Below are 25,280 nucleotides of genomic sequence, written 5' to 3' on the forward strand. Positions count from 1 at the left end.
GCTATTTGTCAAATCTGACCCTAACAAATGGTGACTAGGTCGCTGGCATACAAAGAGCAGAGTCCAAAAGGCATCATGAGGAATTCAAAGTTTAACCATGAGTAAACTTCTTTCCAGTCTTTAATTTTTTATTTTTTGGCATGTTTTTCCTCCCTGTCAGTGTTTCCCAAAATAGGATCTGCCACCAAATGCATGAGACCTAGAATTTCTGTTTGATGTGCTTATAAGAAATTGCAGATTCCTGCACCCTACCACACACATACTAAATCAGTATCTGTAGGTGAGAACTGGTAATCTGTGTTTTAAAACACTGCCTTATGGATTTTTATGTATCCTAAGATTTTGAGAATCCTGCTCTTATGTAGATACATTTAATTTTTGGAGCTTTTCCACACTCATTCTATAACTTGTATTTCACTTAATTTTTTTATATGTTTAGGTTTGAAAAGTTTTTTTTATTTTAAAATTTCCTTTTTAGGGCCATACCTGAGGCATATGGAAGTTCCCAGGCTAGGGGATGAATCAGAGTTGTAGCTGCCGGCCTACGCCACAGCCACAGCAACTTGGGATACAAGCAGCATCTGCGACCTATGCTGCAGCTTGTGGCACTGCCAGATCCTTAACCCCTGAGTGAGGCCAGGGATTGAACCCACATCCTCAAGGATACTAGTCTTAACATACTGAGCCACAGTGGGAACTCCTGAAAGGTTTTTGATTGCTTGCCTTTTTTTGTTGTTGTTGTTGTTGTTAAATGGAAGATTCATGTGTATGGTACAAATATCAAAAAGTATGAAAGGGTATTCAGTGAACAGTTCCCTCCTCATCCCCCTGTTTTAGAGCATTGTGCAATTCTGAGCCCTTTAGTATATTAATTAATTCAGTTTTCTTCCAAACAATCAAGTGAGGTAGGTCATGTTATTGTCCTCATTTTGTAGAAGACATAAACAGGCCCAGAAAGGTTAAATCACTTTTTCAAAGTCACACAGCTAGTAAGTGCTGGAGTAGTCTGGGAGTCTGGTGCTTAATCACCATCCTCTGCTGAGTGAGAGGATATTAGCTAGATTAACACATGTGAAGAGTTTGTTTTGGGAGAGTTTAGAGTTCATCTTCAATATGGTAAATGTTTCATATGAACTCTAACAGCTTACCCTGCAGTTTCATGTTAGCTGGATGTCAAATCCTCATGTAATTTCAAATTAATCAGTTCTCTAAATTGAACAGGCTCTCATTTAGAGAGTAGACTTCCTGAATTGGTGATACTGAACAAGGGAATGGTAGCAACTGAGGTCTTTTCAATGTCCTTTGGCTGTTTTATTTATAGGGACAGAACTTGGGATGGGGTAATTCTTCCACTGTATATCCTTTGACTTTATTTGTAGAATTATTTCTGTGATATGGTTTTGGCCAGGAAACAATGACATATTCTTTGCATGGCCAGGATTTTTGACATCTTCTTAAACAAAAGACATTTTTTGGGAGTTATCTTGTGGTACTGTGGGTTTAGATCTGGCATGGTCAGTGCTGTGGCACGAGTTCAGTCCCTGGCCTGGGAACTTCCACATGCTGCAGGCATGCCTGGAAAAAAAAAAAAAAAAAGAAAAGAAAAGAAAAGATATCTTTGCTTCACTCCATTTAGTGGACCATTTAAACTTTACATAGACCATATTTCTTAAAGCGTTAGGGCATATATATGTCATTTGGAAGAACTTAGTTTGGAAGTTACTTAGATTCTTTCCTCACTCCTATTTTCTGAAGTAATTAAGTAATCTAGGGATTTTAATAACTGAGTGCAGGAACTGAAGAATTGTTGTTAGGCCTTAAATTCTGTCCATGAAGTATCTTTAAAGCCAGGTAACAGTTATTAAACTCTTACCATGTGCCAGGAACTGTGTGCACCCTAACTGATTTGATCCTCATAATATCATGGTGGTAGGAAGTTAAGTTTCAGAGATGTTAAGTAATTTACTGAAGATCACACAGCTAATAAGTAGTGAAGTCAGGATTCAAATCCAGGTATGTCTGATTCTCAATCTTGTTATTTCCTTATTTCTTCTGTACTCTGCAGACCCCATAGAAGGATAACAGCTTATAAACCTTTAGGGCTCTAAACTTTAGTTCCAGCATGTGTTTAGTAAAAACTCTGAGGAAGTAGATAATAGAAGCCCGGTGACTTTGCCCATTTAGTGTGTGTTTTTTGGTGACTTTTAAGTTAATCTAAATCAGAGGAAGCTATTTTGTGAATTTAGACAGCTAATGCAGATAGAATCCCTGCTAAAGGTAAGTGAGGTCTTAAACTTTTGAAGTCCATTCTTTTGGCTGTACATGTTCTCATACATTCCCTAGAAAACGGGTCAAGGAAAGTAAGTTAATGGTCAGGAGCCTATCCTTACCTTCAGATCCCAGCTTCTCTTTCTCTAGCCCTAGTCATAATAACCCCTCACCCCCTGTGCCGTAAACACAAGAAAATAGAGGGGAACCAAGTTAAAACTCTCTTTCTAGAGTGTTTTAAAATCTGACTATTCCTAAAACTGATTAAACTGGGTTTTCTAAGTGAGCAGTTCCTTAACCTTGAATTAGTAAAACATTAAAATGTTTATGACATCTACCACTGACCCTTCTTCTGTAACATAGGAGTTAATCCAGCAGTTTCTCATTAAATACTGGTATTAGGCAATTCAAGAATTACAACAGAGGTCCTGGGATGAGGGTGAGGGGTGGGGAGGCAGGGAGAGGAATAGTGAGTGTGTGAGAAGAAACCTAGATAGCATATTAAACAAAACCAGCCCTTTTATAAGAACAAAACCTTAATCAGTGCTGAGATTTATTGTTTATCTGGAATTGGCAGTTATTTCTGTGTTAGTGGTATTGTTCACATTTTTGCTTTGATTATTTAGGTTTTCTAATTTTTTTGGCTTTCTAATTTTAAGAAAATATTATAGATATGTTTTTGTAATGTATAATCATAATTTAAAAACTATTTATCCCAAATCAAAATTTTGTCTATTATGTATCTATTTATAGTTGTAATCTATGTGTATATATTTTTGAAATGGCTTTATTGAGGTATAATTTATATATTCACTTCACTCATTTAAAGTGTACAATTCAATGGGATTTTTGGTATATACACAGTTATGCAGTCATCACCACAGTCTAATTTTAGAACATTTTTATCACTCCCGGAAGAAACTCTGTACCCTTTAGCAGACATTCCCAACACTTCTTCCCTTCCTCCCACCGCCCCCCCCCCCCGCCCCAGCCCTGGGTAACTGCTAATCTCCTTTCTGTCTCTGTGGTTTTGCCCCCCCCACCTTTTTTTTCTTTTTCTGCCATACCTATGGCATTAGGTCAGGGATCTAATCCGAGCCAGAGCTGAGACCTACACCACAGCTGCGGCAATACTGGATCCTTAACCCACTGTGCCACAACAGGAACTCTGTACTTGCCTATTTTGGATATTTCATGTAAATGGAGTTGTAGAATATGTGTTCTTTTATGACTGGCTCCTTCTACCTAGCATAATTTTTCAAAGTTCATCCAAGTTACAGATGGCATATGTCAGTACTTCATTGCTTTTTATTGTCAAATAATATTCCGTTATATGTATATACCACCTTTTATATATTTTTATTTTGCTTTTTAAATTTAATACTTCTACATTAAATACTTCTGAGAAACTTCCACTTCTGGGAGGATGGAACGGATGGTGTCTGAGTTTTTTTGATTTTTGCTTCATGCATCCCAGACTTGGAGTTCTAGAAGCCAGCAAGGAGTTCCTGTTGTGGTGCAATGGAAACAGAATCCAACTAGTATTCATGAGGATGCAGGTTCTATCCCTGCCCTTGCTCAGTGGGTCAGGGATCTGTTGTTGCTGTGTGCTGTGGTATAGGTTGTAGATGCGGCTCACATCCTGCATTGCTGTGGCTGTGGCGTAGGTCCACAGCTGTAGCTCCAATTGGACCCATTGCCTGGGAATTTCCATATGCTGTGGGTGTGGCCCTAAAACACACACACAAAAAGGAGCCAGCAACGTGGAAATACCAACAGTTGCAGACAACTCCCCCGCCCCCATCAACAACAAAAAACAACCAAAACCCGAAAACGACCAACCAAGACTGATCTCTAGCCAAAAAGCCAGGAAAGGGGCAGCCTAGGCAAGAGTAAAGCTTTCAGACAATAGCTGCTCTACTCCAAACACCACAGGAAAAATCTATGGTGCTACCTCCACCCATGCCAGCAAAGGCCAAATGGGTTAGCTCTGGCTTCTACCCTCTGGTGGTGTGTAGTATCATATTACAGATCCTTTACCGGCGGGCTGTGGAGCCCATCTTCTGAGCTTTTTATTTCATTTATTATATTTTTTAGTTCTTAAATTTCTGGCTCTTTATATCTTGAATTTCTTTGCTGAGGCTATTTTTTTTCCCACTTGTTTTAAGCTGTTCATATTTGCTCATTGAAGTGTTTTTATCCTGACTGCTTAAAAATCTTTGTCAGATAATTTTAACATTTCTTTCATCTTGACATTGACTTCTTCTGATTGCTTTTTTTCATTCAGTTTGATATGGTTCTTAGTATGACAAGTGTTTTCAGTTGAAACCTTAACATTTTCTTATTATTTTATGAAACTCTGGATCTTGTTTAAACCTTGTTTAAACTTCTCTGACACTCAAATTACTTCTCTGACACTGCTCTGGAGGGGAGTCAGACAGGAAAGGGGGAGTGGGAGGGGAGAAGCCAGGTGCAGGTAGAAGTCCAAGTGGAGATAGAAGCCAGGCCCTATTGGCCTTCATTGACACCCAAGGTGAGGAGGCTTCTAATTATTTTGGGGTAGGGGTGAGAGTTCTAGCTCCCCGTGTGAGCTCTACTGACACCCCAGTCAAGGTCTTTTTGGCTGGTTGATGGTGAAAGACTTGACTGCTCTATGCTAGGCCTCCGATGGCTCCCCAGTAAGGAGGGCTTCTCCTTACTGTCTGGAAGGGTTGAAAGGACTGGCTGTCTCTTTGGTCTTCTCTGATACCATCCTGGTGGGAGCATCACAGCCTCCAGAGCATTCATTACATTAGTTTGGGATAAAATCTTGTAAAAAAGTTACATAGTGTGATCACATGGTTAAAAGGACAAAGTGGCGTGTACATAGAAAATAAAAATCTAGAAGAATAAGTGAAATGTTCGAAGGTAGGGGCACTCTGACTTTCTGTAGTGTTTCCATTTTTATTTTAAAAATAATAGAAGGGAAATTCCCTTGGGGCACAGCAGGTTGAGGATCTGGTGTTTCCGCTGCATTGGCTAGGGTCATTGCTGTAGAGTGGGTTCAGTCCCTGGCCTGGGAATTTTTACATGTTGTGAGCATAGCCAAAAAAAAAAAAAAAAAAAAAGAAGAAGAAGAAAGAAAGAAAAAAGAAAAGGTAAAAGACCTGTACTTGGAAAACTATAAACTACTGATGAAAGAAATTGAAGATGATACAAACAAAAATATTACTGTTCTTAGACTGAAAGAATTAATATTGTTAAACTGACCACACTACCCAAGGCAATCTACAGGTTTAATACAGTCGCTATCAAAATTCCACAGAACTATAACAAATAATTAAAAAATTTGTGTGGAGGAGTTCCTGTAGTGGCTCAGTGGTTAACGAATCTGACTAGGAACCATGAGGTTACAGGTTTGATCCCTGGCCTTGCTCAGTGGGTTAGGGTTCCGGCGTTGCCATGAGCTGTGGTGTAGGTTGCAGATGTGGCTTGGATCCCGTGTTGCTGTGGCTCTGGCGTAGGTTGGTGGCTACAGTTTGGATTCGACCCCTAGCCTGGGAACCTCCATGTGTCGCAGGAGTGGTCCAAGAAATGGCAAAAAAAAAAAAAAAAAAAAAAGTGTGGAAGCACAGAAGACCCAAATAGCCAAAACAATCTTAAAAAAGAGCAGAGTGGGAAAAATCATGCTCCCTGACTTCAGACTATGTCACAAGTAGTAATTTAGTACAAAAAGTAATTAAAACAGTATGGTACTGGCACAAAAACAGACACATAGATCAATGTAAGAGAATAGAGAGCACAAAAATAAACCCACACACTTCAAGTCAATTAATCTATGACAAAGGAGACAAAAATAAATAATGGAGAACAGTCAGTGTCTTCAATAAGAGGTGCTGGGAAAACTGGATAGCTATAGGTAAAAGAATGAAATTAGAATGTTTTCTTAATACCATATACAAAAATAAACTAAAATGGGTTAAAGACCTAAGTGTTAGATTGAGTACTGTAAATAGAGGAAAGCATAGGCAGGACACTCTTTGATATAAATCGCAGCAATATTTGTTTGGATCCATCTACTAAGCAAAGGAAATAAAAGCAAAAATAAACAAATGGGAACTTATGAAACCTAAAAGCCTTTGTACAGCAAAGCAAACCAGTGACAAAATGAAAAAACCTGCTGAATGGAAGAAGATATTTGCAGATGATATAACTAATAAGGGGTTAATATCCAAAGTATAAAAACAGCTCATACAACTGAACTCAAAAAGCAAAGTTGAAGGGGTGGACTTGAATCTTTAACATGTCTGGACCAGCTTCTTTGGGGGTACCTGGTATTATCTGTCAGTGGCTTGCTTGCGGTGCATATTTTGGGGACCTTTTGTATAAAGGTGTGAAGAGAGGTGTTGGCTACAAGGCATGGAACATGTTTTAAGGAAAGGTAGATGTTTTGTTATCCTGAAGATTTCAAAGGCACTTATGAGCAGCAGTCATGCACCTTACCAACTGACAGGCAGCTGGATGGATGCTCATGAGATGGATACTCAAGGAATGGATAGAAGAGTAAACAACTTTGAATTTTAATAATTATTTTTATTTAAAAGCAAAAAAAAACTACTTAAAAAAATGGTCAGAAGAACAGAATAGACATGTTTTTGAAGAGGAAATGCAGATGACCAACAGACACATGAAAAGATACTCAAGATCACTAATTACCAGAGAAATGTTAATGAAAACTGCAATGAGAAATCACCTCACACCAGTCAGAATGGCAATCATTAGAAAGGACACAAATAGCAAATGTTGATGAGAATGTGGAGGAAAGGGAGCCCTTGGACACTGTTGGTAGGAATGTACATTGATACATTCTCTGTGGAAAACAGTATGAAGTTTTCACTAAAAACTAAAAGTAGAACTACCATATGACCTAGCAGTTCCACTGAAAAGAAAGAAAAGGACTAATTCAAAAAGATTCATGCCCCCCAATGGTAACAGCAGCAGTATTTTCAATTGCCAAGGTATGGAAGCAGCCCGAGTATCCATCAACAGATGAATGGATAAAGAAGACATGATGTGTATATATAAATACACACACACTATATATATAAATACACACACACACACACGTGCATGCGCACAGTGGAATACTACTCACCCATAAAAATGAATGGAATATTCCCATTTGCACCAACATGGATGGCTTGGAGGGCATTATGCTAAGTGAAATAAGTCAGAGGAAGACAAATCTGTATGATATCGTTTGTATGTGGAGTCTAAACAACAGACTAGTGAATAAAACAAGAAGCACACTCACAGAGTGGGGGAGGGGCAATATAGGAATAAGGATAAAAAAAGGGTTGTTTGGGATTATATGAAATCGTGTGTTAAACTTTTGAAAATTATAAGGCACATAGAATTTAAAGGATATATATTTTTAGGAAAATTCTATCTCATCATTGAGCTCCGGGAAGTCAGTTTCTCCAGTCATTAAGGAGGATTACAAATAATTTATTATAAATATATCTTTTGTTTTTTTGTTCCCTGTAGGAATGTATAAATAAGATATGGGATTTTTATAATGAATATATATTTTTTTAATGTGGCGGAGGTTGTGATTATTTTACTTTGGAGACAGGCACAAGTTTCTGTTTTTTTGTTGCCCTATAAAGAATACTGTCTCACTGGGATTCTCTTGTGGTGCAGCAGGTTAAGGATCTGGCATTGTCACTGCAGCAGCTTGGGTTGATGCTGTGGCACAGGTTTGATCCCTGGCCTGGGAACTTCTACATGCCATGGGCATGCTCCCCTCCCAAAAAAAGAATATTGTCTGATAGAATAAGAAATGACTTACATTTCATAAAACACATGATAGGCTTTGTCTTTGCTTCGAAACAAGGATGTATGTATGTACTCCCTAAGGATTGATTAGATCTGTGCTATCCAGTATGGTAGCCATTAACCACATGTGGCTATTTAAATGTATACTAATTAAAAGTAAATAAAATAAAAAATTCAGTTCAGTTGAACTAGCCACATTTTAAGTACCCATTAGGTTTACATCACAAATGACTATCAGATTGGATGGTGGTAATACAGATAATTTCTGTCATTGCAGAATGTTCTCTTGGACAGCACTATACTAGGCTGGCCATTTTTAAGAAGAGAAAGAGGCAAATGAAAGAGCAAAATAATAAAGACCTGAATTTCCTCCCTTCCTTCCACAATGTAACTTTTTCCTATCTTCTAGTCATCTTGATTAATTAGAAAAAGGCCTATCGTTTTGAGTATCATCACTTTGACCGTGTTTTTTTAATGTTTCTTTCTGTTTCCCAGGCTGGCAGTGATGGTGAGAGCATAGGAAACTGCCCCTTTTCTCAGAGGCTCTTCATGATTCTTTGGCTCAAAGGAGTTGTGTTTAGTGTAACAACTGTTGACCTGAAAAGGTAAGATTTGTTTGCATTTGGGGATCAACTTGAGTATATACTTTACTGTTTTCAGTTTGATCCTCTCCCCTTCCCTCACCTGGCTTTCGTATATTCTCTGAAGAAATGTATTGAAGTTCAGCTGATTATGGACACATTTAACTTGTGTAAGTATTGTGGATAATTCACAATGTCAGTATATTACATGTGGCCACTCAGTCTTTTAGGAACTTATTGTATGTTTACCTTATATTTCAAGACCAGCACAAGGAGCTGTTTTAGTGTGAATGAAGTGAAATCTGTGGTGTTCTAGGATAAACATGGAGCTGTGAAGAACCTCCTAAGCAGATGGCTTCTCAAATGTGCTAGTAAGGGAGTTCCCATCATGGCTCAGTGGTTAATGAATCCGACTAGGAACCATGAGATTGCGGGTTTGATCCCTGGCCTTGCTCAGTGGTTAAGGATCCAGCTTTGCCGTGAGCTGTGGTGTAGGTTGTAGACGAGGCTTGGATCCTGCGTTGCTGTGGCTCTGGCATAGGCTGGTGGCTACAACTCCTATTCGACCCTTAACCTGGGAACCTCCATATGCCATGGGAGCGGCCCAAGAAATGGCAAAAAGACCACCAAAAAAAAAAAAAAAAAGTGCTAGTAAGCACCGGGCTTATGTAATCTGGATCTTTAAAGCCAAGAATGAGATTTTAGGAGGCTGACTACTACTGTGTCTATTTCACTTAACCTTCTTTTCAGGGAATAAGAGAAGCTTTCTATAATACAATTCTAACCATATTTAATTAAATATAATTATAGAATAAGAGCAGTTATCTATGGCCCTCTAATTGTTCTTGCCCATTGAAGGGTTGTTTCTAACTTTTTCTACTTAGACCAGAGTGGAGAGGGCTGAGAAGAGACTTGATAAGCAATAATCATTTTTTGTTCAGGAATTTCTGTTCTCCCTTAGCAAACATGAACATTTGTACTTAAAGAAAAAAAAAAAAAAGATTTAAACAAAGGCTTGAGAACATTTATACCAATAGAAAATCTAGGATTTGGCAGTGGAAAGGTTTTTCTCTTGACACAAATGCCACAACATGATTTGCTGCTTATTTTTTAAGCATATTAGCCTTGAACAATGTCCAAGAAAAAAATATTGACAGGCTATCTATCACTTTATACGTAGGAGTATTCATGTATGTTATCTCTCTGGCATCACAAAGTGAGAATTGTCTGACAGCTGTAATCCCATTCCCATTTCTAGGTTAGCATTCTCTGGGACCCCTGTCAGTTCCTTAAAATTTGTTTTTTACTTCATGGATTTGAGATTTTGTAGACTTAAAATTTATTTATTGAAAATAAGCCATAAAGTCTTCCAGGAACCCTTGTATATGTAGCGGTTAAGCCTTTGGGGGTTGTAAGAATTAAAACTATAGTCTGTTTTGAAGACATACCTAGCTCATAATTGGACAGAGCTATTGTAAGAATGAAATAATTCATGTCGTTATCCTTCTATTACTGTTTTTTTCCTACCCACGTTCACAAAGGGAGTTTCCCAATATAGCTGCTAAAAATAGACCATACTGCTAGGCACACACCCTTACTGTGTCTTAAAATACATAGATTTCTCCTATTCCATTTTTGGCTTGGAGCAAGTGAGTTGACTGCCATGCTTCGGAAAAGCCTTCTTTGAATAGCTCAATATAGTACTTGATTGTAGTACAAACCAGTAATAGCACCATAAATGATGGGAATCTGGTTCAGAAAAGGAAGTGAACTAATAACGGCTGTTTCTAAGTCATCTGTCTGTTTTACTTTTCATTTACAAACTTTTAAAGGCATCATTCCTGGGGGTTGATTGGTATTTGAGGATTTGTATGTGTTTAAGAGTAATATACACTAACTGTAAAAAGTAACACATAGGAAGTAGGATGAAAGATTCAGAGCCTCCTAAATAGAAAATATTACACTCAAAGAAGATGTGTATTTATTTTCTAAAGTTTTATAGAAAAACCAGTGGAGAACACTTGATATTGGAGCCTGTATTCTTTAGCTTTCTTTAAAAAATTTAGGTCTACTGTGTCTGAAAAAAATGCTTTTCTTTTTTTTAAAAAATATATATTTGTTTTTATTAAAGTATAGTTGATTTACAGTGTTGGGCCAATTCCTCCTGTGTAGCAAAGTTAAAAATGCTTCCTAAGATCAATTAAAAGTGTACAAGTAATGCATGTTAATGAGTTCCCTCAATTCCCAACCCTTGGTTATCAGCTTCCCCTTCACAGAGATAACAGCATTTAAGTTTGTTGTTTAGCATCCTTCCAGATTTTTCTATACGTTTACACACTTCTATATAGTCTTAAGTAAGATTTCAAAGAGAAGGTACCCCAAGAGAGTGAATATTGGCTCAAAAAAAGTGTAAAGTTGTCACAGAGGAATAAAACATCCTGTAGTAAAAAGTACCTTTCATTATATGTGTATGTGTATGTATATATATATAAAAATTCCCCCCATTTTATGGCCACACCCGTGGTATATGGAAGATATGGAAGTTCCCCAGGCCAGGGATTGAATCTGAGCCACAGTTGCAACCTACACCACAGCTGCAACAATGCCAGATCCTTTAATCCATAACACCAAGCCAGGGATGCAACCCACACCTGCAGTGACTTAAGTTGCTGCAGTCGGGGTCTTAACCCATTGTGCCACAGTAGGAACTCCTCATAATATATTCTTAACTTTAAAACTTTAAATATGACTTTTTTTTTTAGAAAGCTATAGGGGAGAAAATGCCTACAGTGCTTATTTTCCTGCTTTTCCTGATAATTGCTTAATTCCTTGGTGAAAAGTACTGATTCTAGAACAAACTGACAGAGAGCAATAGAGCTCAACAGAGAGCTTTTAGAAGCCTACTCACTCTGCTTTGAAAAAATTACTGTTACATGACATTTCCTCCATAAGAACAAGCCAGTTTCTAGTTCTGGCACTGTGTGACACACTCGCTTTGAATCTCAATTGGTGTTAATGACTGTGCTGGTGGTATTCATGTGCCCCTGTGAGGCTTGGAACACCTCCCATTGCTAGCCTGCCAGTGCTGCTTTAATGCTTTCGTGGGAGTAATTTCTAAACCTAATTTCTGTTTATGCTACAGTTGTATTATAGAACTTTTATATTGAAAAAAAGTTCCCAAGCTTTAAGAGGAATTTAGGTTTGTATCAACTGCCATTTGAACAAAAGCTTTAGGTAGATATAACTGAAAACATTTTAATATTATCCCCTGTCATCAAAAGAGGAATAGCCATGGCATAGTAGAAAGTGTTAGGGGTTCTGTGTGGAGAGAGCCCTGTCCCTGATTTTCCTGGTATCTTGGACCAGCTGCCTCATCTTCTTAGAGGTCAGTTATCTCATTTTTAAATTCAGGAAGAAAGAAGGGAAAAATAAACTGACATTTCTTTAGTGTCTGCTATGTGCTAAACACTGTTCAGGGTACTTTTTACTACCATTTTCAAACCTGTTATTGAATAGAATTCATTATTTCATTACACTGGTGTTGTAGGGTCTTTCTGGCTGGCAGGTTTGTGGCAGTAGTCAAGATCTTTTTTTGAAGACTTCCACTGTCTTCCTTATGCTCAGAAGTTCCTAAATCAGAGATTGGCAGCATTAGAGCACAGATAAGCCTGAGGGTAGGCTGGAGGAAGAGAAAGAAGAAAGCCTGAGAACAATAATGACAGAGAGAGAGGCAGGCAGGCAGACAGACAGACAGACACACACACTGATACACTAACTTGTATATAGCTTGAGTGTGGCCATATTTTGTCACACAGTTGTTAGGATAAACTTTTCTGGTTTTGAGAAATGAGAGTAGAAATTACCAAGAAATTAGCTTTTTAAGGTAAAAACAGTGATATCTGCTATACTACCAGTGAATAAAATCTCTCTTCTGTGGTATTCTCTGAGAAAATAAATCAATTGGAGATGACCACTTTATTTATTTACTTACTTATTTATTTTTGCTTTTTAGGGCCATACCTGCGGCATATGGAAGTTCCCAGACTAGGGCTCTAATCAGAGCTGCAGCTGCCAGCCTATACCACAGCCACAGCAACACTGGATCCAAGCCACATCTGCCACCTACACCACAGCTCACAGTAACACCGGATCCTTAACCCACTGAGCAAGGCCAGGGATGGAACAACATCTTCATGGATACTAGTCAGGTTCATTACTGCTGAGCCACAATGGGAACTCTGGAGATGACCACTTTTAAAAGTCTGGGCAATGTTTGCTTTCCTTTCCCATTCCCACCTTAAACATTGACACTCTCTCATTCTTTGTAGTGTCACCAATGATTTCCTTCTGTTTCAGAATACAACATAACCATTCGTAACGTATTGTGTGAGTCAGACCAGGTATAAGTTGCCATAATAATGACATAAAGCTTTGGAAGATTGATAGTTTAAATGTTAAAAATTTGGTAATAGTTTAAAATGTTACAATGGGACTATAAAACTGATGGTTCTGTATATTGTAAAAGGAGTTATAAACTCTGAACAAAATCTGATGATTTCCAAATAGATTCTTCAGATAATTTTCTTTCATTATCATGTCTCTGTGGTTCCACCCTTCTGAAAATAGTCTTCAGCAAGTTGAAAGATCAGTTTGAGTTTCAGGTACATCTTCAGTAAACAGAAGCATGAATAACACAGAATAAATGGAGTGGAACAGGCCAGCTTTTTAGAGAAATCATTCATTTCCTGCTGCCGATCAGTCAGGAAAGTACAGACTGTTCTTCCCCTTTATCAAGTTGACTTGGGCTACATGAAGCCCTGTTAAAACAGTCCTACAGTTCAAGAGTGTGTCTCATGAATGCATTCTAAATCAAATGTACATCGTGTGTGTGTGTGTGTGTGTGTGTGTGTGTGTGTGTGTGTGTGAGAGAGAGAGAGAGAGTGAGAGAGAGACAGAATTTCACTGCCACATGTCTCTATGTTCTTTTTCAAGATAATTTCAAACATGAAAAAGCCTCTTGAGGCCATATTTTCATGGGTGCTATTTTCTTTTAAAACAATTGCTCCAGAAGTTGACGTTAGAGTAGACAGATTAGCAGCATACCACATTTAATCAAAATAAATAAAATCCTTTAATTAGTTGAACTGGGACACACAGTCAGATTAATAACTAGGATCTTGGTGTCTGGTTTGTTGTCAACAATTCAGTCATTCAATTAGTGACTTAGTCACAATATAGCAGATCTAATGAAGAATAATTAATAGGAGTAAAGTGATCTGAAACAAAAGATTTGTTAACTTTTTTTTTCTCATTTGCCATATAGTGTTCAGCATTCTCTTAATTTGTATGAATTTTATGTCTTGAAAATCAGCACCTTTATTTTTTTATTTTTTTATTTTTTTATTTTTTTTATTTTTTTGTCTTTTGTTGTTGTTGTTGTTGTTATTGTTGCTATTTCTTGGGCCGCTCCCACGGCATATGGAGGTTCCCAGGCTAGGGGTTTAATCGGAGCTGTAGCCACCGGCCTATGCCAGAGCCACAGCAACTCGGGATCCGAGCCGTGTCTGCAACCTACACCACAGCTCACGGCAATGCCGGATCGTTAACCCACTGAGCAAGGGCAGGTATCGAACCCGCAACCTCATGGTTCCTAGTCGGATTCGTTAACCACTGCGCCACGACGGGAACTCCAAAAATCAGCACCTTTAAAAGAGAACTCAATTAACAGATAAGTCTACATACTTAGTATTTTTTTTTTTCTCTTTAGTGAGTTAACTAGTTACAGTAGGTTATTTTTAAGAACCAGCTCCAGTGTCCTTTGGCTGTGCTGTGCTCATTTTATACCAAGCAGCTGGAACTGAGCCATCAGCCTCAGGGCCTCCGATTGTTTGGGCTGAATTAAATTTTAATTGAAGTTAAGCCACTTAAGTTGCTTAACGTATTAACTCCTATAAGATGCCTCCTTTTCATTCCCTTTTTTCCCCTTTCTTTGTTCTTATTTTAGCTTTTTATATATTTCCTTTTCTTCATCTAGAAATAAAATAGGAAATAATTTTTCATCTAAGTAGAAGACTATTATATAAAAAAGACTACTCTGATAAGTAATGGTGAAAGTGAAAAAAAAAACCAAAAACCAAACATTGAAGAATATTCATGCTCTTATCTCAAGGCATCAATTCTATGCATTTTGCTTTTCCTGGGTATCACTTAAGAGAGATATTTGAATGAGTTTAAATGAATTATTGGCTGGTTATTGAAGGCTTTTTATGAAATAAACCAAAAATGCTCTGAAAATTTTAGCTATTTCCTGTTGGTTTAGTTTCATTTATCTCACACTGCAGTTCCTGAAATGTTAAGTTTCTGTTAAGCGTCTATAAAAATGAGCCTTTGTGGGTCAGACAAAACACCTGAGGCCTTAGAGTGCCAGGTGAGGACTTGAAGGATCTTAGATTCTCTCTGGTTGCTGACTTGATAATAGCTTCTGAGTGACTCATTTCAGTGCTTACAACTTGTCTGTTTATTTGAAGTTTACTAATCTGTTTAGAAGCATTAAAATTTCTTCTCAAATCTGTTATCACTTAGAGTAAGCACCTAACATGATTGTCCTTCAACAGTTAATCCTGGAAAATAGTCTCATCACCTTAACAACTACAACAACAACAACAAATCTGTATAGCCTTTTAGCAAAAACAAGATGGACTATTCCTCAATCATTAATATTAAGGAAAACTGGTAATCATATGCCTGGTTTCACTTATATGCCTCTATATTAATCAGGTTTCTTATTACTAGTTAATGCTAGATAATCAATTTTGAACCATCAGACTCGAGTTAAAAACTGTCAATTTCATCACTTGTATAAAGTTTAGTTCACTTTCACACTATTTGATATGATCTTTACAGGCAAAGCAGGTCTTATAAATCCATAGTAGAGATGAGAAAATCTAGACCCAAAGAGGTTGTGATTTACTTAGTCATGTAGCTGGTGAATGGCAGAACTATTCAGTTTGGGACTTTTTATTCAGTCTTTGGTTCTTTATTCTCTGTCATGAAGTTCCCTTGTGGCACAATGGGTTAAGAATCTGGCTACTGCAGTGGCCTGGGTTGCTGCTGTGATATGGGTTTGAGCCCTAGCCCAGGAATTTCCACATACTGAAATTGTGGGGAAAAAAAAATTTATTATTCATAATTCATAATTTATTATAGAAGTAATAGCTGTTATTTATTTTGCTGCCCTCCCCTATGGAGTATTACTTATATCTTTTTTTTTTTTTTTTTTAAAGTGCCATACCTACTGCATATGGAAGTTCCCAAGCTAGAGGTCGAATTGGAGCTGCAGCTGCCAGCCTACACCATAGCCACAGCAACGCTGGATCTGCCACCTACACTGCAGCTTGTGGCAACACTGGATCCTTAACCCACTGAGTGAGGCCAGGGATCAAACCTGCATCCTCATGGATCCTATTCAGATTCTTAACTTGCCAAACTACAATGGGAACTCCCTCCCTATGGGTTATTTTAAAGCATTGATCTCTTTCTTCTCCTTTACCTAACTCCACCCTGTTCATAAAAAAAATTATTATACTTAGGCATTAATGGACTATTTAGTAGTTATAAAAATGTTGGTGGATATGTTTTTTATAACTTTGGAATGAGAAGTGTTTTCCAGGTGACCACAATTGTGTATGACAAGATTAAGGGACATTCTTATCACTGGCATTGATGGGAGATATGTGTGTTCACTTTCCCTTATATTTTATACAATTTTTTTAGCCCTGCTTACTGTGAAGAGATACTGTTTTTCTTCCTTTGTGCTACCTTTTAAAATGTTAGGGTTTGAAAATAAATATGTAAGCCCTAAACTATTAGGGTTTCTAGACTCTTGATTATGTACAAGGTCTTCTTGAGTTGAGGAAGAAATAAATTATAAGTGGGAACAAATGTGAGTCAGAGTGAGAATGTGAGTGGGTGACTTGAAGACATGCTAGACCATTTAGTGATCAAAGAGCAAGTAGGATGATGAGTAAGAAGGAATAATGAAGATAAACCAATGAAATGAAAAATAGAATAGGATTAATTCTAATTTGGAGTTGAGTACTTATAAAAGAACCTTACAAGCGTACCTCACTATTTAAATAAATGTAGGTCTGGAGTTCCTGTTGTGGATCAACAGGTTAGGGACTGATGTTGTCTCTGCAAGGATGTAGGTTTGATCCCTGGCCTCAGTTAGTGGGTTAAGGATCTGGTGTTGCTACAAGCTATGGTCACAGATGAGGCTTGGATCTGGTCTTGCTGTGGTTGTGATATAGGCTGTAGCTGCAGCTCTGATTTGACCCCTGGCCTGGGAATGGGAACTTCCATGCCACAAGTGCAGCTGTAAAAAAAAAAAAAAAGGCGGGGGGAGGGAGTCTGGAAGACTCAACTTTGGTATATTTTTGTGTGTGTGTGTGTCTTTTAGGGCTGCACCTAAGGCATATGGAGGTTCCCAAGCTAGGGGTTGAATCAGAGCTGCAGCTACCAGCCTACACCACAGCTCAAGGCAGCGCTGGATCCTTAACCCACTGAGCAAGGCCAGGGATTGAACCTGTGTCCTCATGGATACTATTTGGGTTCGTTAACCACTGAGCCACAACAGAAACTCCAAGTTTGATGTATTATGCTCAACTTGTCTGACCAAAGAATGCTCAGTAAAAGAATCAGAGTTGGAAATCAAGTCGTATTTTGACTTTTAAAAGTTCCCTTTTGGAGCTTAGGTTAGATTAAGCCGATAGTCTTATTTTTCTTTGGTTTGGGAAGGAGGCTCTAGAACTTGGGTAGAGGGAGGCTCCAAGAGTTAGATAATTTGGACTGATTGGATAATCAGTAAGTCTTTGTATATTTGATTGGAATGTAGTAATAGATGAGGCATTCTCCAACCTAAACTGAGAAAGGGAGGGAAGGGGAGAAGGTAGCGTAGGTAGTGTGGTGGTGGTGGCGGCAGAGAGAGTGAAGGAAAAGGAGAAAGAGAATTGATAGAATAAGACCAGGGGAAATTGATAAGCTGGGCTGAGTATAGATTTTAGGGTACACTCTATTTAAAAAATACCATTTAATGATAAAGTATTTCTCCATGGTACACTTAAAGTTATCCTTTATTTTATTCAAATTGCGGTAAGGAGGAAGGAAGGAAGGGCTGTAATGGGGGGGGATGTTCTTTGAAACAATATGTTATCATACTTTTTTAAGTTTAAGTTCATCTTTTTAATTATTAAAGTTTTCAAACATATACAAAAAGGAATAAATTTCCCCATAACTTCAATTCTGTTATCAAGATTTTTGTCCCTGGAGTTCCTGTTGTGGCTCAGCAGTAAATGAACCCGACTAGGATTGTTGAGGATGTGGGTTCGACCCCTGGCCTCACTCAGTGGGTTAAGGATCCGGCGTTGGTTTGAGCTGTGGTGTAGGTCTCAGACATGGCTTGGATCCCAAGTGGCTGTAGTGTAGTTTGGCAGCTGTAGCTCTGATTAGACCCTTAGCCTAGGAACTTCCATATGCTGTGGGTGTGGCCCTAAAAGACAAAAAGACCAAAAAAATAAAAATTAAAAAAAGCAAAAAAAAAAAAAAAAAAAAGATTTTTGTCCCCATTTGCTTTGTCTCTTTTTTTCCTTTTCTTTTTCTGAAATGTTTTAATGCAAATCCCAGGAATCCTGTCATTTCACCTGTACTTACTTCTGTGTACATTCCCAAACAATAATGACATTTTCTTACTTAACCTCAATGAATAATGAGGTTAATAATTAAATTATTAATCTATTTTCCCCATTTATCTCCAAAATACCTTATCTTTGGCTGGTTTGTTCAAATTAAGATTCAAACATAATCTGCTCTATTCGGTATGTCTTTTAAATTTTTCTTAATCTACAACAATCCCTTCCAACCCACATTTGTGCCTTTTTGTCCCCATGCCACTGACTGATAGAAATGAATAAGTTGAACTGTGTATTGTCCAAAATGTTGGATTTGGCTGATTGCTTCCTTGTGGTATCATTTAATTTTGTCTTGTAACTTCTCATGTTTCCTGTAAATGAAATTTTGGTCCTAGGATCCACTTAAACTTACTGAGGACCTCAGAGAGCTTTTTATTATTAATTTTACTATATTATAAATTAAAACTGAGAAATTTAAAATATTTACTAACTCATTTATATAGAATAATTATGAACTTATGTATCACAAAATTTTCTAAAAATTGAAAATAACTGTATTTTCCAAAAAAAATTGGAAGAGTGGCATTGTTTTACATTTTAACACATCTCTAATGTCTGCCTTAATAGAAGACACTCTCTCCCATCTGCTTCTGTATACATTACCCTGTGACATCACTCACCAAGTAGCCTATAGAAAACATTATCCAGAATGAGAGAATGAGTGAAAAAGGTAAATGCTGTCTTAGTCTTATGTGAATGGTTTTGACCTTATGGGCCAGCTAATAAAAAAGTTCCCTAGATCACCCTTTGAGAGACAACTGCCCTTGGAGGCTTGATTTTAGAGTCAGGTTCAATTTTTTGGTAAGAATGCTTCAGAGGTGGTGATGTAGGCTTCATATTTTATCATTAGGGTGCACACCATATCTGGTCATGTTATTGATTCTAGGATTCATTGGTGGACTTAGGTGAACCTACGTTTTCCTTTTTAATACGGTCACATACCAGTTTGACCATCTTTATTAGTGTTCTGTGTAGCTTCAGTTTTTCCTAATTAATAGGAAAATATCTTCATTATTTAATTTTTAATTTCTCTGATGATTGTACTTTTGGACATTTTCCCATGTGCTCACTCACCTATTGCTCATCAGTTTGTTTTGACTTATAGCTATTTGATTTTTTGATGACTTTTTAAAGGAATTTGGACAAAATCCTTATCTAGTAAGTATTTGAAATCTTTGTTATACTGTCGTATTTTGTTCATTTTATGTTGCCCTTTACCTTCGCTTATACTTTCTTTTATATATTGAAACTGAGGTAATTTTGATATTAGCCAAATCTGGTGATCTTTTTCATTAAGTCTAGACTTAGAGGAAAATGGAAAAGAGGAGCATCTGAATTTGGAATCATATGGAAAAGGACTCAGAGGCTCTTCCCCCTTTTTAGAAAAACACTTTTTTTTTTGGTTGCACCACAGCAACCAGAGCCATAGCAGTGACAATGCCAGGTCCTTAACTCGCTGAGCCACCAGGGAATCCCTTTATTTTTGTTTTTACTTTTTTAAATGAAGGCCTAGCAAAATAGAGAAATTTTAGTTTGCCCATCTTTACACAATGAGTTGGTGCCAGAGTTGAGACTAGAGATTGACTTTGCCATGTTTTCTTCCCCTCATTCTACCACTGTTTCTGATAAGTACCTCAATTAAATTTGGAATGAGAATGAAGGACTTAAAATCAAAGACTTAATTTTTGTATTATAAATTATGTGCTTTGCGGAGGTTTGCTTCTTATTAGAGTACTATTGTGGTTGTTATACTTAGTGGAAAAATACTGTTTCTTATTTATTTTTATATACTTGAAAACTTAGAACCACTTTGAAAATGTAGAGTATTGTTGCTTTCTCAGAGTAAAAAATGACCTGTTTTTGACCACTGTTTTGCCTAACAGGAAGCCTGCTGACCTGCAGAACTTGGCTCCAGGGACCCACCCACCATTTATAACTTTCAACAATGAGGTCAAAACGGATGTAAATAAGATTGAAGAATTTCTTGAAGAAGTCTTGTGCCCTCCGAAGTGAGTATCAAAGTAAATATGTGTGGAAATACTGCTCTCTCTTTAAAGCTTTGTCTTATCTAGTCCTTGGAGACATTAGTCCTGATTTTACTTAAGTTATAGTTTCATAGCGTTAAGTTGGAATGACTAGAACTTCTCTTCAGTGATTGTAATGCTACACAAATGTCAGAATTGGCCTCTGGCTAAGCTACTAAGCCACACTGAGAAAGGTAGGAATCTGATTAAGCTATGGAGTACCTGGTATAAGTAGGTTTGGGACATGTGAGATAGGTCAGGAAAGACTGGTTATTTCAAGTCCCAAAATGAGAGAGAAGTTTAGGGAGAAGAAGAGATGGGGAAAGAAAGACAGGTTCAGACTGAACCCAGCTAGGATGTCCAAGCAAGTGTGTGTGGTACAGAAGGCTGGGAGATTTCCTATTAGGCCATTTTATTTTATTTTATTTTATTTCATTTTATTTTATTTTTTTGTCTTTTTAGGGCTGCACCCACAGCACATGGAGGTTCCCAGGCTAGGCACCAAATTGGAGCTACAGCTGCCAGCCTACACCACAGCTACAGTAACCCCTATCAGGCCATTTTATTTTATTTTTTTGCTTTTTACAGCCGCACCCGCATCATATGGAGCTTCCCAGGCTAGGGGTCCAATTAGAGCTGCAGCTGCCAGCCTACAGCACATCTCATGGCAATACCAGATTCTTAACCCACTGAGTGAGGCCAGGGATTGAACCCACAACCTCATCATTTCTAGTCAGATTTGTTTCTGCTGTGCCACAACGGGAACTCCTATTAGGCCATTTTAAAGGTAACTTTCTGAAGCTACTACCGTCCAAAGAAATTAACTTTTTAGATGGTGATACTGGGATTCTGTGGGTTTTTTTGTTTTTTGTTTTGTCTTTTTGCCATCTCTAGGGCCGCTCCCTCTGCATATGGAGGTTCCCAGGCCAGGGGTCCAATCCGAGCTGTAGCCATCGGCCTACACCAGAGCCACAGCAATGCCAGATCCAAGCTGCGTCTGCAACCTACACCACAGCCTACAGCAACGCCGGATCCCCAACCCACTGAGCAAGGCCAGGAACCGAACCCGCAACCTCATGGTTCCCAGTCGGATCCGTCAACCACTGAGCCATGACGGGAACTCCTCTTTCCTTCTTTATTTTGTTTTATTTTATTTTATTTTTTATTTTATTTTATTTTATTTTTTTTTGTCTTTTTGCTATTTCTTTGGGCCGCTCCTGCGGCATATGGAGGTTCCCAGGCTAGGGGTCGAACCGCTGCGCCACGACGGGAACTCCTTATTTTATTTTTTGGCTGCACCTGTGGCATGCAGAAGTTCCTGGGCCAGGGACTGAACCCATGCCACAGCAGTGACCTGAGCCATAGCATCGACAGCGCTAGATCCTTAACCTGCTAAGCCACCAGGGACTTCAAGATTTCGTTTTCTAAAAGTTTATTCTGTCTTTCTTCCTGTCTTTATAAGAGTGTCACATCTCTTTTAAGATAAACTGCTTCCCAAGAGTCCTAACCTTCCTTCCATCCTCAGTAAAATTTCTGTAGATGGGTATTATAAAACTACATCTTGACTTTTCCTCCAGGCTGTTAGAATACTAATAAATCAGGAGTTCCCATCGTGGTGCAGGTTAACGAATCCGACTAGGAACCATGAGGTTGCGGGTTCGGTCCCTGCCCTTGCTCAGTGGGTTAACGATCCGGCGTTGCCGTGAGCTGTGGTGTAGGTTGCAGACGCGGCTCGGATCCCGTGTTGCTGTGGCTCTGGCGTAGGCCGGTGGCTACAGCTCCGATTCGACCCCTAGCCTGGGAACCTCCATATGCTGCAGGAGCGGCCCAAAGAAATAGCAAAAAGACAAAAAAAAAAAAAAAGAATGCTAATAAATCAAAACTGAGAAGCTTGTAGGAGTTCTCTGATGGCCTAGGGGTTAAGGACTTGGCTTCATTACTGTTGTGGCTCAGGTTTGATCCCTGGTCCAGGAGCTTCTGCATGCCTGAGGTGTGGCCAAAAAAATTTTTTTCTTAAAAAAACCCCTGGAGATCCTTATAAAGTAAAAATTGAAGCTTTATACACTTCAGTAAGGAACTATTACAAACATGCATTCAGCTTAGAGATAACTTTTGAGAGATTGTTGCATCATAGAACCTATTGGATCTCTTTTTATTCTTTATTTATATATGTATATTTACACTTTTTGAAACCTTTCAGCTCCAAGGAAAGTTCTGTATTTGCCAGCTTATTCTCAGACACTAATGAAGGTGGTCTTCCTCTCATAAATGTAGATCATTGTATTAGTGTTGAATTGTAGAGAAACAGTTTGAGTGACATTCATTCTCTATGAAGGAAACTCTATGTTTCAGCATTGTCTGCAACGTTAATTGTGTAATTCTCCCAAAGATATTTACATTTTTGAAATCAGTGTGCTGATAACATATACCATTTCAGTAAAATGGGCATTTTCTTATATTCTGTTCTAGCTGCCTTCTTTAACAATAGCAGCAATAAGAATGACAACAAAAAATTTTTATTAGGGAGTTCCCGTTGTGGTGCATCAGAAACAAATCCTACAGTATATATGAGGATGCGGGTTCGATCCCTGGCTTCGATCAGTGGGTTAAGGATCCAGCATTGCTGTGAGCTGTGGTGTAGGTCTCAGATGCAGCTCGGATCCTGTGTGGCTGTGGCTATGGCTGTGGCAGGCAGCTGTAGCTCTGATTCGACCTCTAGCCTGGAAACCTCCATATGCCTTGAGTGCGGCCCTAAAAGGCAAAAAAAAAAAAAAAAAAAAAGGAAAAAAATTATTCTTCCCTGTTATTTTTCTCAGATGGAATAAACATTAAGAGAAATATAGCATTAATGTCAAAATATTCTATTTTTTTGGCATCCAGTACATTGTAAGACGTTATAGATTTTTGAAGTGAACATTGAAAATATTTTCACTTTGCTTTTTATATATAGATAATTGGAATTCTTGTTGCGGCGCAGCGGTAACGAATCTGACTAGGAACCATGAGGTTGCGGGTTCGATCCCTGGCTCACTTAGTGGGTTAAGGATCCAGCATTGCCGTGAGCTGTGGTGTAGGTTGCAGACGTGGCTTGGATCTGGAGTTACTGTGGCTGTGGCCGGCAGCTGCAGCTCTGATTATACCCCTAGCCTGAAAACCTCCATATGCCGCAGATGCGGCCCTAAAAAGCAAAAAAAAAAAAAGAAGAAGAAAAGAAAAAGAAAAAAAGAAAAATTCAGCTTCATTTCAGTTTGGCATATTCATAACGATATTCTAACCAGAGATGGTCTTTTCTTTCAGTTTAAAGAATTTAATTTAAAACTTGGAGATCTTTCTGTTTATAAAGAGTTCATGGAGTTTCCATTGTGGCTCAGTGATTTAAGAACCTGACTAGTGTCCATGAGGATGCAGGTTTGATCCCTGGCCTTGCTTAGTGGGTTAAAGATCCGGCCTGTGATGTAGGTCTCAGATGTATCTCAGATTTGGCGTGACTGTGGCTGTGGCATAGGCTGGCAGCTGCAGGTCTGATTTGATCTCTAGCCAGGGAACTTCCATATGTCACAGGTGTGGCCCTAAAGAGAAAAGAAAAAAAAGTTCATTATCTGTTAAATTCTCTCTATGGTTAATATTTTTTTGCTTTTTTTAGGGCTGCACCCACGGCATATGGAAGTTCCCAGGCTAGGGGTGAATCGGAGCTGTAGCTGCAGGCCTATACATACCACAGCCACAGCAAGGCAGGATCCAAGCCACATCTGTGACCTACACCACAGCTTGCAGCAGTGCTAGATCCTTAACCCAGTGAGTGAGGCCAGGGATCGAGCCTGCATCCTCACAGACCCTATGTTAGGTTCTTAACTCTCTGAGCCACAATGGTAACTCCAGAGTATGGTTGATTTACAATGTTGTGTCAATTTCTGCTGTACCGCAAAGTGACCCAGTCATCTATATATGTATATACATACATACATATATACATGTCCTGCATACACACATACATATATACATGTCATAAATATACATGTCATATACGTACATATACATTTTTCTCATATTATGTTCTATCATGTTCTATCATAAGAGATTGGATATAGTTCCCTGTGCTATATAAGGTAGGCATTTTCCTTGTTTTTATGTTGAAGTTTATATTCTGAAGAGTTTCTAAATAAAGGTTTGAAATTTTACTTTGTTTAGAAGGGAGTATTTTTGGTGTTTCTAATGCTTCAGGCTGTTACTAATGTTCACGTGCTAATTATGTGCCATGCACTGTGCATTGTGGATTATTTTGTGGATTATCTCAATCCTCTCCAAGACTATTACAAAACTGAAGATGAGTAGTCCAAATAATTTGTCTAAGGTTTCACAGTTAATGGTGGCAGAGCTGACATACTTACTGTCAAAGTCAGCTCTAGATGATTTCAAAAACCTATATTTCCTCTATTTTTTTCCTTCTATATCTCATTCAGTCGAGTTTGACTTTTAGAAAAGGTGAAATGTGAGTCTTTAATTGGGATTGTGTTTTAGCACAAAATTGAAGGCTAGCTCAAGCTTAGCGGAAGGCTAGGAGAGGAAGCAAAGGTGGTTTGTTTTACTGTGATAACCAAGTGGTACTAAAGGTGGCTGTCCAGGTGAATTTAATGAACCCTTTTTAAAAAGTAGGTGAGATTTAAATTCTGATGAGTTTTTATTTATATAAGCATGTTTGGATTGGGAGTGCCTTGTCCTTAGTGGGCTCTGTAATGTGAAATGCTGATCAAACAGCATACTTTCTCTCATGCAGAACTGCATCTGAAGGATGAGGGTGAGGAAGCAGTGTTTTTAGGGCCACCACGTGCCTTCTTTTTCCAGGG

At 38.3% G+C, this 25,280-nt stretch overlaps 1 protein-coding gene across 1 annotated transcript in view; it reads left to right on the forward strand.

Moving 5' to 3' along the window:
* The window catches only part of CLIC4 (chloride intracellular channel 4), an 81,514-nt gene that overhangs the window by 32,175 nt on the left and 24,059 nt on the right, over positions 1-25,280 (forward strand). The window contains exons 2-3 of the mRNA XM_021095589.2: positions 8,581-8,690; positions 20,296-20,421. Coding sequence (XP_020951248.1) covers positions 8,581-8,690; positions 20,296-20,421 — 236 coding nt within the window. The remainder of the gene's footprint in view (positions 1-8,580; positions 8,691-20,295; positions 20,422-25,280) is intronic.

The sequence above is a fragment of the Sus scrofa genome, chromosome 6 (genome assembly GCF_054392235.1).
Source record: "Sus scrofa isolate SSC_HxYL_T2T_F1_AM1 chromosome 6, Sscrofa_HxYL_maternal_Yorkshire_Landrace_v2.0, whole genome shotgun sequence".
Taxonomy (NCBI): domain Eukaryota; kingdom Metazoa; phylum Chordata; class Mammalia; order Artiodactyla; family Suidae; genus Sus; species Sus scrofa.